Raw genomic sequence first — 17,395 nt, 5'->3', positions numbered from 1 at the left:
AATGATGATAGAAACGGAATTTGATGGTTTGCAAATCATTTAAAAGACTACGTTTAAATAATTAAATTTGAAAACCATAAAATTCTGTTTTATTAACAGTTTACACAGCGTCCAAACTCTTAAGAAAATGTGGATGTAGTATTTTTTTTTTTTTTTCACTTTCTTTTTATTGAATTTTAGGCATAGATGGAAATATCATGGAAATAAATAAGCAAATAAGAATAAAAGAAAGATGCTATAATGCTGAAAGTAGTTGAGGTCATACAGTTGTACAATACAAGAAATAAAAAAGGGAAAAAAAGACAAAGAACAAACAAACAAACAAACAAACAAACAAACAAAACAAAACAAAACGTAAGCATCAGCGTGTTACAATGTGAGTTGGTGGCAGCTCTAAAAACACAAGTGTCATCTGAGTAGCCATTAAGAGGGTTCAAGCGCAATGCTCGGTGGCTTGAGAGGAACGTATTTTGAAAGAGGTCGTCCATTTGTCCAAAAGAGGCTTCCATATTTTCATGAAAGTGTTTACTCTCTTAACCAATTTGTATCGCAATCTTTACAAATGCAAAAAATACCCCAATTCTTTGAGCCACTGCTGAAATGAAGGACTCGCTTCTGACTTCCACATTTTGTAAAATAAGGCGTTTAGACAACAATGTACAATTAGTGCAAGAACAAATGGGCTTTCTGAAGGCAAAGTAAAGTGATAAAAGATGTCTTAATTGAGTGTTTTTCAACTTAATTCATGAAAAAGTTTTGACCCATGACAAAAGACCTTTAACTGTTATTTTTGGTGATCTGTTTTAATGCTAAGCTAGGCTAGTTACTTACAACATAACTATATATACATACATATGAGTAGGGTATCAATCTTCTCATCTGACTCTGAGGAATTAATGGAAATAGATTGCCCAAAATATTTATCTATGGAAGGGCTCGTGTCTACTGAACCAAAGATAGCAAGAAGTGGGTCTGGAGTAATAGTTTTATTAAATGCTTTTGATATATAATTAAACACAAGGTTCCAGAAGGAGACTGATTTAGGGTAAGACCAGAAAAGATGGGCTGTGGTTGTAGTATTGAGGTGTACCTCTAAAAACCCAACTCCATAAAAATGGAACTGTCCCTGTGATACACAAAGATAAGATTGATACCAATTTTCTCAACTTTATTGTGGAAGAAAATATTGAACAACATTTTTTTGTAATAGAAATAATGTGATTCATTGTATTTTCCAACCTTATCTAACAGGGCTACTATAGAATTAGAAGAATATCATTGCGCAGCCATTGAGCACAATTATGATAAAAGAACAATTCTATGAATCGTTAGTTCCCACTGCTGGAAAATCCACCACTATTTTCAGTTGATGCTCATTATTACAGACATCCACTTTTATGTAATGGGTTCATTCATTCTCAAAATGATGATGGTCCCATCAAGGATTTTCCTTTTTGTGGTTTCTCACTGAGACTGAAAGCAATGTGGCTGCACTCCACTTCCAATTTTCACACCACAATACCCGATGCTTACAGTGGCCGTCTGGAACTGGAGATTATGTGGCTGCAATTTAAAAGGCATGGCTATCCTCCCATAACCATGAGGCATCGCAGACAGCCTTTCCACATGTTAGATGCTCAGTAAATACTTTGCTATAAATACTCCTGACGTGTCCATTGAGCTGTTGAGGAGAAAGTCCTCCTCAAGCAGGTTATGTAATAAAGTTATGTGCTAGACGCTCACTGCAAATTATAATGAACAGTTTTTTCTTTCTGTGTCTTTAAGGGTGAAGAAAAAAGCAAGTATGAATTAATGGGCAGCTATGGTCAGCAGAGGCTCCTGCAAGACACTGAAGGTGAGTGAGCTGATATAAACTCATTTGCATCACACTGACATACATTTTAAATCCAGACTGTTAAATGTATGCAGATTGTTTGGTCTGTCACTTTCCAAATCGACCTTTTATGGACCTATTCCAACCATGTTCTTTACAATAACCAGGACCCAGGTACAGGAAGACAATTAAAGTAATATCTCAAACACCAGTTACAAACCTGTTGCTCTGTGTGACTGATATGAATGGAATAAATGTCTAAATTGAGGCTCATTCAGGTTCTGAAATAACAGACGGGCAAGAGGTGCAACATCAACAAGACCGATGTTAGGAACAGACATCAACAGAACTCGCAGAGTGTTTACGTGACTTTATCCAGAGTAAGCACACTGTGACGTGGACGGGAAGTTATTTACATGAAGAAGCTTCCTGTGTGTAGCATGCACTGTACAGTGCTGCTTATAGACTCTGTAAGGACTTGGCTTGGGAACGGGGAGGTCATCGGTTCAAGTTCAGGGAACAGACCAAAGTATGATAATTGGGCCGGAACTGCTGAGGTCTCCCTGAGGAAGGCAAGGAGCCCCTTACATCTTGGGGTACCTGTTCATACACTCCAATGTCTCCATTAGTGCATGTCCATAGGACAAGTGAGTATTGTGAAAAAGTTCAATAATTTCCCTCAATCAATCAATCTTTATTTATATAGCTCAAAATCACAACCAATAGCAGGTCTAGACCGTACTCTATGTTATATTATTAACAAAGACCCAACATCAAGAGAGGATAAGATCCAGTCTGATCTCATCTTAATCCACGATGAGCAGAGCACTTTGCAGCATTTAGCAAGTTACAGCGGCAAGGACAAACTTCCTTTAACAGGCAGAAACCTCCAGCAGGACCAGACTCATGTTAGACACACATCTGCTGAGACCGAGTTGGTGTTGGAAAAAGGGATAGAGGAGATGAAGAGAAAGAGAGGTGGAAATTCATTATATTCCGGATTAATTCCCTGCAAACTAGGGCTGCCACAAACGATTATTTTGATAATCGACTAGTCACCGATTATTTTTGTGATTAGTCGACTAATCGGATCATACGTAAATTGCAGCTTATCGCACCAGCATGCAGCTGCTCTTATATAACCATCATTGGTTTCCAGCTTGAAGTGTTTAAGGTATGTGCTAACTTAAAATAAAGACAATTAAGATGATAGTTCATTAAACTTCAAATGAACTTTGCAGCTTGTGGCAGCATTTCTGACATTTTTTAATGTGATAGTGCAAAATAAAATGAAGGCACAATGGTAACAAAGTTGTCCATTGAAGAGGAACGTATTTTTTTTTTAGCACTGTAACTTAGCATTGTAAAATATTAGCGTCATCACATTTCCTATTCAAACATGACATCGCTGTTAAGTAAATAGCTCACTGTTGACGTTAATGTTAGCAGCTAACTAGCCCATTAGCTTACCGAGACGGCTGTCCCTCTTCGTCAGAAACTGAATCAGCCACGACGTGCTTCCTTTTCAGATGCTCGTGCATCGCCGTCGTACTACCATGGAAGGCAAGTTCTTTGCATTGCACATTCTTCTCTTTTATTTTGGAAAAATGCTCCCAAACTTTTGAGCTCCTTAGACAGCTAGCCATGATACTGCTAGGGTATAACTTTTCTGGTGGCATCACGGCCACCCCGATTACCACTACTGCACATGTGCGTCAAGGACAGAAAGGCAGACAAGACAGCGGAGGGTACAGCAGCAGTTTCGAGAGAAAAACAAAGCTTCAAAAAGTAAACGATGACGTTGTTATTAGACTAGTCGTCTAATCTTGGCAGCCCGACACAAAAACAATGTTTTTTGTGTTTTAATTTAGATAATTCTGGCCTACAGCTCAAATATTGTCCACTTTGCTTCTGCTTTGATTTGTTGCTTGTTTGATTCTTGTCTTGACACTTATAAGAAATAATTGTAAAAATGATCAGTGAATATCTGACCTGTAAAATATTTGTATATGTTTTTACAGGTAACATTTTTAGTCATACAATTAAGGATTGTTCGGTTTTGTCAGCTTTTCTCTTTTTTGTTGTTGCCTTTTGATTTAATTACATTGTGAAGTGGAGAGCTCCTTGTGGCTCGGACATTCATTTCTCCCGTCTTCTGTTTTACGTGAAGCCGTAAACCTGAGTTACATAAGAACCCATTTATCGAGAGAAAAAACCCAGATATGGAACCAAACAGAGAGTGAGTGCAGCGGTGCGTGTGAGGATACCTGCCCTGACGTGAGGTGAGGGGGCAGATGTCAGGGGACGTTTGACCACTTAAGCATCCCACACCCAGAAACACACCTGATCTAGAAAGTCTCGGCAGCTGTCGTCGAGTGGCTCCAAATCTGTCACTCATATTCCTGTACCTGCACACGCACGGCTCAGCTCCGGGTCGTCTTTTCCATCATCCCGCCTCAGCAGGCACCTAATGGACGAGACGTGCAGGAGGTTTATGTTGGAATGAAGGCTTGATGGTCACTGAAAGGAGCAAAACATTGTTGTGTGTTTGGAAACATTTCATATTGAGACACTAGTTCAGGTTATTCTAGCGAGCAGGTAGAGCGTTTTATGCTGGATTGAATAAGAGAGCTTCTTTTGCATCAATTCATGTCACATTGTAACGTCCCTTTCAAATGCAAATGTCCATAGGGATGTATGTAGGTTGTCCTTCAATTTGATTGAAGCAGAGAAAGTAATTCAGAACTTCTCTTACAGAACAGTGGAGAACAGAGTGGGTAAAAGCCAGAAAAACAGCCTAAGTATCCTGTGTAGTGGCGTGTGTGATGAACTGGAAGGGACTGTGTCCAGGGCCCCACTTGTAACGGGAATCGCCACCCCAAAACCTGAATAAATGATCTGGGCTTTGTTGCAAGAGGCTGCTTGTAGCTTTCTTTTCATTACTGTGTGGTAATGTGGCATATTCCCAGTACTCCAAATTTTTGAAACGAAATATGAGTATGAGTATTAGTTATAAATATTGATTTGAGGACAGTGGGTCATAAAACATGGAAATTATTGAAGGAAAATTATGAAAATATTGATTTTGCTCCTGTGAAACAATAATTTGTTGATGGTCCCTGAAGTCGGTCAACGTCGGTTAGGGCGAGCCTCGGGAGAGGAGGTTACAGTCCTTCTACCATCTCTCATGGGCAGGAGTGAGAGCTATACGTCGCTGGCTCCAGCGTGAGTGTCTGTCGAATATACAACTTAAAACCATCCTCACCGCAGTCAGGAAGGAAAGAGTGGAGGTGTGTGTGTGAGAGAGAGGAGAGACAGCGCAGGAGAAGTTATTCATTCATTCAAAGTTTGTTGGCGTGGTCACGGCCGATGAAGAATGAATGAAGAATATTCGCCCCTTCTCTGCAGTCTGAGGTCTTTTAAGCGTGAATTATAGGTGACATATCATGCAAAATCGACTTTTTAATGGTTCTCTACCTGAAATATGTGTCCCTGGCATGTCTACAAACCCCCCGAAAATGAAAAAAAATCCATTCTGCCCCTGTTTTGATTTCTCCACCTTTCTGTAAATGTGTGCTGAAACAAGCCGTTTCAGTTTTCAGTGTTTTTTTTTTTACGTCACAACGTGTTCTGGTCTGTAACGGAAGCCAGAGCTTGGAGCTTGTTCAGCCCATAGACTGTATAAAATACAATTCAACTCCTCCTCCGTTTTTCATTACCTGCACACATGTGTGATAACAAGGAGCTTAGGAGGGAGGCATGCTAGTTGTAGGCTGTCTTAATAAACACAAAGCTCGGTTTTACTCCCCACGTCTGCAGATTTGAATATCCAGTTGATTAAATTTTATTTTTCATGGAAAAGTGCTAGCGCTAGTTAGCATAGCCACATAGCTACATGTTCGTAGCCGTGAACCAAGACACACGTCGACATACTGACAAATAAAACAGCAAAAAACACAAAATCTGTGACCAATCCTTCAGAAAGGTCCTGCTGCAGGCGCCTCTCTGTCAGGATCAGATTCTGGATCAAATTCAGAGGGTTGAAGCAACGCGGGTCTGTGAGCAGCCATGTCTATGCAGACAACATGTAAACATTAGATCAACGTGCTGGACAGCCGAGGCCACATCCACTTCCTGAGGGGGCGTGGTCAGAGACTTCATTCTCATTTAAAGGCACAGACACAGAAAACAGCCTGTTCTGAGCAGGGCTGAACAAGAGGGGTCTGATTTCAAAGTGTTTTTTTGAGCAATAAACTATAAAGACATGTTTCGGGGACCTCTTAGACCAATATATTTTGATGAAAAAGAGCATGATATGTCACCTTTAAGGGTTCCAATTGATATGTGTATTTCATGATACGAGGAGAGCATTTCAAGAATCACAATATATGTATGTCCCTTGTTGAAGTTTTGCGCTATCAACTCAAGCTCCTCTTCCATCCTGGTAAACACTTGAAATTTTGCGCTGGCTCTACTATTGCAGTATCCAGTATAAACAAGAAATGATAAATGACTCATGCCAGACAGACTTGGGTTTAGCCAATCACAAACAAGTACCATGGTCCTAACCTTTCCGGTTTCTTGAAATTTATTTTGTGATTCTGAAATTTATTTTCTGATTCTGAAATGTATTTTCTGATTCTGACATTTTTTTTTTGCTAAGTGAAATTGATTTCGCGCTTTTGAAATATTAATTACTATTGGCCTTCAGGGCCACCGTAGGTTATGACCTGTAGTTGTGTATAAGCAATCTGCGGCTCCAAAGTTGACATTTTAAGTCCATTCATAACTCCTTTGGGTCCAGTGTCATCTTGCTCTCACCTTCACCTTAATGTCTGTCTGCTACAAGAACATGTGAAAGGTTGAAAACCAACTTGGGCAGGCATGGGGACTCTGAAGACACACCTGTCATTAGACCCTGTGTTTCCCCTCTGAAAAAGCAGTTGACTCTGCAAGTCCAGGTCACTAAGCTCAGCCAGGTATTGCCTTTAGTGACATCCCATGAGGCTTTGCAGAGTGAATTATAGAAAAGTCCCTGAGCCTTAGAGCTGTGGGCAAACCCCCCGTTATAATGGCAGCCATTATAAAAGCCCACACTGCTGCTCGGGCTGCTCACAGTCTGATCAATTAGGTATCAGAGCTCCGAGACATTGCCAAAGGCTGCACCCACTGAGACTCTGCTGGCGTCTAATGGCTTCTTGCTGATTGGATGAGCGTCCCCTGGGGTTGGTGCTTCTCAGCTGCGGGTAATGGTCGCTGCCTGCTGCCATTTAGAAAGAGTCAATAACAGGTGAATTTTTTATTTTTGAACCCAGTGTCACATATGGCCCTGCCGCTGTGCAGACATGACTGCACTGTACGTACATGGTGGTGCAGTAATAATACGTCTGTAGCAGGAATAGTAAATATGGATCCATGACAGCATTTACCGCCATTGCAATGTTAGTTTTTATGTAGCTGTACAATATGACTCAAGACTGTGTGAAATCTGAGGAATAAATCTGCTTTATGTTGGTGAGGAATCACTGTTGTCATCATTAGCAGCCAATATCAGACTTTCCTTTTGATTGCTTGAGCAAACGTAATCTGACTCTGTTTTTTTCTTTAATCTAAAAATGTGTTTATGTGAAACATTAATATAAATATTGAAAAGATAAGATGAAAGTAAACAAATAACATGTTGGGGCGCTGGTGGTCTAGCGGTCTAAGTGCGGCACATACATAGGCCATAGTCCTCATCGCAGAGGTCGCCGGTTCGACTCCTGTCCGTGACCATTTGCTGCGTGTCCTTCCCCTCTCTCTGCTCCACATGCTTCATTTAACCAGATCACTTTTTTACGAGTATTCAAATTACATGTAATCAGATTACATTTAGTAGACATAAAAACTGGGTTGAAATACAAGTTCAAATATGGCACAGGTCAGATTTTTGGGAGTCTTTCAGATGAAGAAGGATTAAACTGTCCTCCTGTGTGATGATTTCAGTTGCGTTGAGGAAGTCCACAAAACACACTTTCTATGTGATTCTCTTTCTCGTGCCATCTGTTTCACTATGTTGCGTTTCAAATCCTGCTAGCTACTGGTACAGTAGTTGAGCTCAGCCTACAGTAACTTTGATAGTTGTAAGGTATGGATCCACTGTCACTAGGCTAGTCTGCACTAGTCTTTTCCAGCATGCTTTGTGCAGGGAAGCGGCCACTTACCTCCAAGCGGCAACCTCCGGTCTCAAACTATGAAGCCCATGCGGAAGTGTTATAAACTGCAACTCATCGAGAATCTGCTTGAGGCTGGCTGCAGAAACACCGGAAACCACATAGACATGCATGGGAAAAAGACGATTTTTAAGAAGAAGAAGAAGAAAGAGAGATTCCTTTACTCGTCCCACAACTGGGAAAATTAAGTGTCACAGTAACAGAGTAGAGCAAACAAGAGCCTATAAAGTAACAATTATTAAAAAGTTATTAGCAATTAAAATTAAAAAGGTAAAAAATAAGCATATCTTACACACACATATATATATATATATATATATATATATATATATATATATATATATATATATATATATATATATATATAATTGGTTATAGAGTCTGACCACTGCAGGAAGAAAAGACCTGCGACATCTCTCCGTGAGACACCGCGGGTGAAGAAGTCTGTCACTGAACGAGCTACTTAGTGTTGCTATGGTCTCCTGGAAGGGGTGTGACGTGCTGTCCATCAGAGTAGATAGCTTTGCTATCATCTTCCTGTCAGCCACCACCTCCACAGGGTCCAGTGGGCAGCCCAGGACAGAGCTGGCCTTCTTCACCAGTCAATTCATTCACCAGTTTGCAGCATTAATAAACATTTTTACAGCCTGGTTCAAAAACGGCATGGCCCCACGTAGCTAATTTCTCTATCGGCACACACTGTACGGGGGATGAATTTTTTCTAATGCAACAGAAGATATTAAGATTACGAGTTTTTGCCCAAATAAGGACATGACTGACTTGACTACCGGTCGGGAACAGATAGCTGTTGGCTAGGAGGCTCAAACTCCGCCCCTTTACGTCACACTATGCCTGGTTGAGTTCAGCATTTCCAATATGGCTGCCGCCGTCGATTGGCTTCAAAACAGCGCTCAGGAACAGATGGGTGACGTCACGGATACTACGTCAATTATTTATACAGCCTATGCTTACCTCTCAGAGTTTCATCAGCTGCGTAACCTACTATAACTGCTGTAGTGGTTGCACAAGTATATCGAACACGGCTCACTTTTCAGGCCGAAAATGGTATGAAAAGTGCATCTTATGCTCAGAGTTAGTTATTTTTTTTAGCTATAGTTAAGTTATATTTTCAGGTATTTTGCCTTAATTTGATAGTACAGCTGAAGAGAGACAGGAAATATCTGGAGTAGTGAGTGAGGGAAGACATACAACGCAGGACTGCAGCCTCCCCAAATGTGGCACGTGCCTAAACCGTTAGTCCAACCTGTGCACTGTGAGTTTTATGGCACCATTTCATTACTTTATCTGAATATAATTTTTTCATATTATCCAGGACTATGCTAGGCAAAAAGTATTTTTGTTTGAAGTGACAGTCTTTGTACGCTTTCATTGAGTGTAGCCTCGTCCCATGAATAGAGTTAAAGCTCCTCCAGATATTGCTCCCACTGGTTCTTTAACTAGTAGACTATTCAGCTATTTTTTCTGCATCCAAACTCAAATAATTTGGAGTTATGGAAGGAGCCAATGTTTACGCCCATTCTTTTTCAATAAGCGCCAATTGGAAAACTCCAACAGCTTGTCATCCAATTATGTGTTTGTGTTTTGATCAATGATTCACTCAGATACTCAGTTGGTAAGTGACAGACTTTGAGTCTTACCTGTGGTCAAACCAAAACACACATCCTTTAAATGCAAAAGAGCATTGGTGTTATGTGTGACCAGAAAATCTGTTATTTCAGAAATGTGTTCATTTATATGTAAATATTATGTTCTTCTCTGCGGGTAAGTCCAGAGTAACATCAATAACAGCTGTTCATGTCTGTTCCCTTTAGCTATGTGTGTCAAGGAGCTCCATCATGCACATTTTTATGTGGCTGTTCAGACTCACTGTTATCCAAACACTGAGCCCAACAGCACTCACACAACCAGCCATGAACCTGACCGTGCACCTCTCCATCCTGTGTGGCTCTCCGGTTTATGACAGGTTAACCATGTGTCAGGAACAATAAATCTCACACACGGCGCACTTAAAGGCACCACGGGGCTGTAATCTGTGTGTTTGACAGGAAAAGCCACACAGTTTTCGAAAAGGTTGAGGAAACATTTGTTGTTAGTTTTACACCTTTTGTTTTCCGCTGTCGATCTGGTTTATGGGCGTCTGAACCATCAGCTGCTTTAATTGGAGTTTAATTCTCCTTGTGCTTATTAGGAGATCAGAGTTGAGCGTTTTGGGTGCTACTGTTTCACAAATAATGATCAAACTATTACTAAACCAGAAGGTTTGCCTTGGGGAAATGAAATTAGGGTCCGTAAACAGTATCCTCACTCCTCGCTTCTTGATGTTGCGGTGTAAAGGGCGGCGGGTTAGAGGTTTTACCGCCTCATAACACAGATTGACTGCAGTCTATCTCATTATTTATTTCTAAGGCCTAATAGCTGGTTATGCATGATGAGCCTCTGGGGAGAGAAGGGCGATTCATTAAGACACAGTGTGCTTCAGTGGAGCTGCTGATCCCGGATCTGCTGCTGCTGTGCTTTAATAGTAACGTCACCTTATCTCACGTTGCTTTATTTTTAATTACTCTAATCAGGATTAGGATTAGGTTACTAAATCTTTGTATCAAGGTTATGTGGAAGTGTTAAATGACAGTCACCTTAACTTGACTTCAGTCTGATAGAGTGTATTCCTCTGGACCAATGAACTCAGCACTGATCAAAAACACATTATAGAGCCAAAGTGTTGCATTCAAGTGACATATGTTGAAACGATGAACACAGAGAACCAAATCTCAATGAGAAAGACAACATATTTCCAAGAAGGTCAGAATAACCGTCCATTTACATTACAAATGAGAGAGTGAGTCCTATAACTGCCATTTTAATATGGGTATAATGATTTTTAAATAGAAGTCAATGGTTCTGGCGTTTGGATCCATAATAAGACGGCCAGCTAGGATTAAGGTGGCACATCACTTGTTAGTCTTCTTAGTCTCCTTTGGGGTTTCTCGATAATAAGAACTGTTTACACCTTTCTGAAAAAATAAGCAGGCACCATCGCTCCTCTCGAGCTTCATTAACACGTTGCTCCTCTTGTATCGACAGGGGCAGTGTTCGTCTTCCCCCCCGAGGCACCGCTTCCTGAAAGGCCTCGTAGCGAAGGTGTAACCTACGTGAATATTCCTGTTAGTCCCACGTCCAAGAAGCAGCTCAACTACATGGAGCTGGAGCTGCAGGAGCCGGGTCCTGGCGCCCGTGGGACCGTCGCTCATCTCCCACCTCAGAGTAAGAATGAATCTGAAATGAGCTGTAAAAAGTGAACTACTGAGACGTCTTTAATGAGCCTCAAGAGTGGAGTCAGGAAAAGATAGACTGGTTCTGTGAGCGCAATTTAGAAGTCAATGACCAGGATGGCCCCAAACTGAAGATTTCAAAATCTACATGGGCCTGGGGTCATAGCCAAGTCACTAAACCTGCAGTCATTCGATCAGTCTTTTATATATAGCCAAATCACAACAAATGTTATCTCAAGACTCTTTACAACCATGACAGGTCTAGACCGTAGCAGAGCACTTTGCTGCATTTAGCAAATAACAGCAGAAAGGAAAAACATCCTTTATCAGGCAAAAAACCTTGAGTGGGACCAGAGTCATGTTAGAAAGCCATCTGCCTCAACTGTGCTGGAGTTGGAAAGAGTCTGAGTCACCTCTCTATCTCAGAAATACAAACGCTCAAGTCCAAATCAGCAGTGTTCAAGTCGACTAAAAAATCACTTGAAAATCAATCTGTGTCCAAGATCTTTGGAGTTTTTTTGTTCCCCACCAAAGAGCACCTTCTTAATACTCTGAACTCCCGAGCACTCCAGGCTGTCTTTATTTTTTATTTGCTTCAAAACAAGCTCCCTCTTTTATAAACACTTCTCTTTGACACCACTGCAGGTCAGGACTCAGAGAGCACTAGAGGTTAGTTGGGTTAGAATAGTTGTGTTTGTATCTTCACTGGTAACTCCATAGTTTTTAAACATTTAAATTTTACTAGTACCAAACTTCGACACACAATCCTTTTCGTTTATTAGACACAAGCAGGATAAACCAGAGCACTTCTTTAAAGGAACACGCTGTAAATACCAATTAGCATGTCAACCATACGGAGATGATGAATGCTTTTAATGCATTCATATTCAGATCCTTGCTCTTTAAAAATTCATGAGAGTTGAGTTTGAGAATCATAAATAGATTACATGTATGCAGGTTGTTAATGTGCAGTTTAGACATGAAAAGAAAATCCACATCATGCATTGATTAAAATGAAAGGATAGGACCTCAGATTTACCCCTTTGTTCTTTCCTTCATTTCCATAGTTCATAAAAAAATCTGCTCTGTGCAGTGTAACAGGAGAGCTTCAAAGCTCTGCCATGCCCTGTAATCTTATTTAATTTGTCAGATTTATTGGAATCAGTCACTAAAGACTGGGCGTATTTCCTCTGGTCTCACTACAAGACAGCTGTCCTTGTCATCAGAGACGAGGCACTGAGCTGTAATTGACAGACAAGTCGGCCATTAGCGTCATTGCCCCTCAGGAATACGAGGACCGCTCGGGCTCCGACATGATAGAGGTTAATATCTGACGGCAGCGATACACTTTAAATCCCGGCATGCGGCCTCATTAATCTGTCACCTGGGAGGAGGCGGAGGATCCCATCTCGCCACTGAAGGGGGTCACAGGGCATTCAGATCACAGCTGTGAATTCACTGGCTCACATGGGATCCTCCTCCGGGACTATTGATGCGTTGTGAGGAGTTGGTTTTAGATTTCCTCAACTGTAAAACACTTTCCAAGAGCAGATACAGTGATGTTCATTTGTGTGATGTTCATGAATATTCTGATGTGGCAATTAATCCTTTACTCACTGCTGTTTTGATTTTCTCCCATAAGGAAGGGCACATAATAATGGCCGTGCCCGTGATGTGCATATGGAAAACAGTACGTGAGGGGGATTTTAAAGGCTTCAACAGATAATCATTTGCATATTCCTCTGCCTTATGTCACGATGTGCAGCGTGACTTTTAAGGAATCATGCTTTCAGTGTAGCCAAAGATCCAATCCACCCTGAACTTTGTGCCGGCTGTCGGACTTTTCATGCAAATTTGTTTTAATTAGTAGTATGCTTCTGTTTACTGCACCCCTAAAGCCTAGTTGAAGTCTTTGGGTGTTTTCTTTAATAAATAATGAAAATATTAAAGATATTCAAGCTGACTTTGTGTAATGCTAACAAAACAAGCAGATACATCTGAGAACCGCTGAATTCTTAAAAAAATAGGCTTCTCTCCTCTTTTCAACGCTTAATATACACATGAAATTGTACAAAGGTATACAGTTTGTCTATTTTCAAATATGTATCGACTCGCTGAATTCACTATATGAATTAAGCCCCCTTGGATGTCATTCACACTAATAATAGTAATAAATTCCCATATTTTACAAGTGTAAAAAGTCATCAAAATTCTATGTAATTCTGATTTCAATGGAATTTGCAATCTTATTGAAAATTAATTAGTATTTTACGTTTATTTAACATTATTATAACTATTATTATCCTTTTCATTGGTTGTTGTTTATTACTTTATCAGTCTGTCTTGTTTTTTATTTTTATTTTTTTTCTTTGTTTGACTCACTGTATGTAATAATCTTGAAAAATGCAAAAAAAACAGAAAAATGCAAAAAAAACAACCAAAAAAAAAAACCTTCAACTGATAAAAAAAACAAGTTAACATGGCTGTTAATTGCCTGTGGCTTTACGCTAAATATAGAGCTACTGGTGTCAGCTAGCATACAGATGAAAACAAGAAAGAAATAATAATAATAATAATAATACATTTTATTTATAAAAGCGCTTTAAAAGATTCTCCAAGCGCTTTACAGGAAAATAAGATAAAATTATAGAATAGAAAAGCAAAGGAAAACAGTGCAAAAAAAAAGCAAAGAAGAGCAAGGCAGCAAGATAAAACAAAACAAGAAAAAAAACCAATCAATTATAGTTTAAAAGCCTTTGTAAGTAGGTGTGTTTTGAGTCCGGATTTGAATTTGGTGAGTGAGGGAGAGAATCTGAGGTGTTGGGGGAGAGAGTTCCAGAGGGTGGGGGCAGCGACAGAGAAGGCCCTGTCCCCCCAGGTCCCCCCAATATTTATAGTTTTCTGTCCAAAGATGTGAAAATCTACTTTCGAACTTCTCGGATGTTAGCTAACCACATGCTACATTTTGTTTTTGATTTGGAGAAAAATTCTGTTAAGAAATGACAAGCTGCGTTATAAAGAAAATACCTACATTCAGCCACCTCTATGAAAAGTTTGTTCTTTATTCCTAAGTGTAAGTAATGGTTGTATAATCAAGACTCATTTATTTATTTTGTTACACTTGGACAGAGCCTAGCTAGCTGTTTCTGCTTCTAGTCTTAATGCTAGTGTCACGCTGTAACTTGTTTAACCTCTTCAGACCTGTTAAACTGCAACAGCGTTAACTTGAAACTTAATTAGTTATACTTAAGGGCTGTTGGGAAGAAAGAGCACAGGACAACTTCTGCTGTGCATTGTGATGCTTTTAATGACCCTTCATCAACATAGGACAACAGCACATCGAACTTGTGACACATTTACTTAAACTCAAACCATATCACCCTGAGCAACCTTAAAGAGGCAGGGTAATATATGAAATAGAAGTATTTCAAACTTCATTAAAGACTCAATGATACAAATACTTAGACCACAATAAAATCTCATCTTACACTAGGTTAGCTGTAGCTTTATATATTTCCTGCAGACTACAGAGTGGTATAAATCTTCATGTCTAAGTCTTAGTATGGAGGCTAATAATCATTCTTAATAAAACACTCATCCTCCATGCTGAAGCGGCTAAGATTGAAAGGTGCCGCAGAGACTAAGTGGGATCGTGTTTGTGAGGCGTCTTGCCATAAATCAAAATCAAAGTCAAAGGAAAGTTTTCTATTTATTAACAAAACACTAAAAAAAAATCAATACCAAAAAAGATCTAAATAAACGATGATAATGATGATGATGGGGGTGGTAAACAAAAAATATTCAACCCCACTCACCCACTTTGTATACCTGCCGCCACACAACTGAACAGGTACTTAAAAGGTAAACCACACCCATGAACCCAAACCGGAAATTAAGTCAACCATAAAAAGGAAATAATCATGATTAACAAATGATATAGAAAATCAACATTATGGCCCCTACACATGCTCTTCCAAAGGTCATGTAGAGCCTGTAGTCTTATCTGTTCAGCTGTGTTTGCAGCTAGCTTTAGTGTAGCAAACCAAGGTTGCAGCATGTTAATGAAGAATATTCTTAACTTACAAATTAAAGAAGAGTCTGTTTTGTGTTTCAACAGGGAAGAGCTCCACCAAGTACGCCCAAATTGACATCACAGCCACGGAAACGGCTCACAAAGTGGGCACACAGCACGCCCTGGGTCGGCAGGAAGGCCTGCACACTCTGGAGCTGAGAAGAAAGGGGACGCCACACTGACTCCTTCTTTACTGAACTGTTGATCTCAGCTGGATGTTTTTTGCCTGAAACCAGAGTACTACAAACTATAAAGCTCCCAAGAAGTATGACTGAGGTTTTTTTTTCTCATCCAGACTGTTCCTAAAACATCCTCAGAGGTTTACTTTGGGATGTTTCTCTCCTGTGGCGTCGCTCTCAGTACAGATGGGTTTCAAAGTTGCATCATTCAGACTACAAATACTCCAAGAAAAGAGTGCCTCCTGATGTCCACATTCACACATGGCCTCTATATTTACGCAGCAACCCAAAGGTGGAGTCTACTCTGGAAGGTTTGGCGCAGGATTAGGAGCAGCATCTCAATCATCTCATTAAATGGCATCATGTCAGAGCCACAGCCTCAGGCAGACATGGAGGAAGATGTGCCAGTGCTGAGCTGAGTCACCGGCACTGATAAACCCCCAGAGCACAACTTTTCACAGCTCACCCGGGCCATCCCTCTGTAACATGTAACAGGCTGTTTTTATACATATTTGGGAGGATGGAGCATGGTGGCAGCAGGGGAGAAGGCAGATATGCTGTTTGTTATCACCGGGGGTTTATATTTATTTATTCCTCTGCAACAACGGCATAACTAATTCCACATCTAGTTACACAAAACTCAGTGTTTAGCATATTTGGTGACACTTTCCATTCAGTCCCACTCAAAATCCTGCAAATTTCAGGCTTTCTGTTTGAAACATTAAAAGACAAGATTACTATTTGAACGACAAAAGCAGGATAATTAATAGTGTTGCACAATTCTTCATAATGGTGCATTGTCTAACTAATGGATCTGTGTTTATAATAGGAACAATATCTCAGCCGTGCTTGTTGTTTTTTTCTGTTCTGTGTTAATATGGAGAAAAGGATTACAGTGGAGAAGTCTTCATAAATAATGCAAAGCAGAGCCACCCAGCAACAACAAAATGTGCCAGACTGTCTGGCACTCTTGGCCTTCATTCTGCAAAAAATGATGTACTTGTAAGAGTTTGATATTTTATATGAACTAATTGAAGTGGTTAAAATTATTCATAACATGATATTTGTTTTGTAGAGAAACTTAAGTAGTACATTTCAGTGATAATATTTCTCATACTCTACATAGGATACTCTTTTATTTTGATATCTGTAAATACAATTGTCTCTCTTTATAGATGATGTGCATCGTTATAAAAACACGTGAAGAATAATGTATGTACAGTAAAGATGTATGGAACTAGTTCAAGGACAATTTCCTTTTCTTGTAAAACCATTTTTATCTTAAATTATTTATAACTTCTGCTTTGATGTGTGTGTTAAGTTTTTTTTAGAGCTACAGTAGACAATATATGGGATTAACAGCCCTCATGTACAGTTGTAAACCAGTATGGTTCAACACATAAAGCATCCTGACTATATGTGTGTTTGTTTTCATTTAATGTGTTGAAGTATTTTAATTTTGACTGCTCTACATTTTTAATCTGCACTGATCTCAAATTGTCATCATGTGTGTGTTATTTGGAATATATGGGCTCATGATCATTGTCATGGACCTGTAGCAATTCAGGTATGTCTCAATGTCCCTATTCCCTGCAGCATTTTCCAGCTCCTTCTAAGGAATAGAAACATTATTCCTCCAGCAAGCTCTAGGTCACTCCTGGATACACCCATAAAACAAACCATAGCAAGGTGCCCAAGAGACACCCTGATCAAATGCCAGAACTACCTCAACTGGCTTATTCTGATTCAATGGAGCACCATCTGCTTTGAACTCTCTGGGTGTCCTTAGTGTCTCCAAGGTGATTTTG

At 39.9% G+C, this 17,395-nt stretch overlaps 1 protein-coding gene across 2 annotated transcripts in view; it reads left to right on the top strand.

The window, feature by feature from the left end:
• The window catches only part of LOC117807660 (protein Dok-7-like), a 54,602-nt gene extending 37,597 nt beyond the window's left edge, over positions 1 to 17,005 (top strand). For both annotated transcript variants that reach the window (XM_034677010.1, XM_034677009.1), the window contains exons 11-13: positions 1,786 to 1,855; positions 11,149 to 11,328; positions 15,454 to 17,005. In XM_034677010.1, the coding sequence (XP_034532901.1) occupies positions 1,786 to 1,855; positions 11,149 to 11,328; positions 15,454 to 15,590 (387 nt within the window). In that variant the 3' untranslated portion in view covers positions 15,591 to 17,005. The remainder of the gene's footprint in view (positions 1 to 1,785; positions 1,856 to 11,148; positions 11,329 to 15,453) is intronic.
• Positions 17,006 to 17,395: the final 390 nt, after the last annotated feature.

The sequence above is a fragment of the Notolabrus celidotus genome, chromosome 23, assembly GCF_009762535.1.
Source record: "Notolabrus celidotus isolate fNotCel1 chromosome 23, fNotCel1.pri, whole genome shotgun sequence".
Taxonomy (NCBI): Eukaryota; Metazoa; Chordata; class Actinopteri; order Labriformes; family Labridae; genus Notolabrus; species Notolabrus celidotus.
Note: the sequence above shows the minus strand (reverse complement) of the source record. Positions and strands in the feature narration are given on the sequence as shown.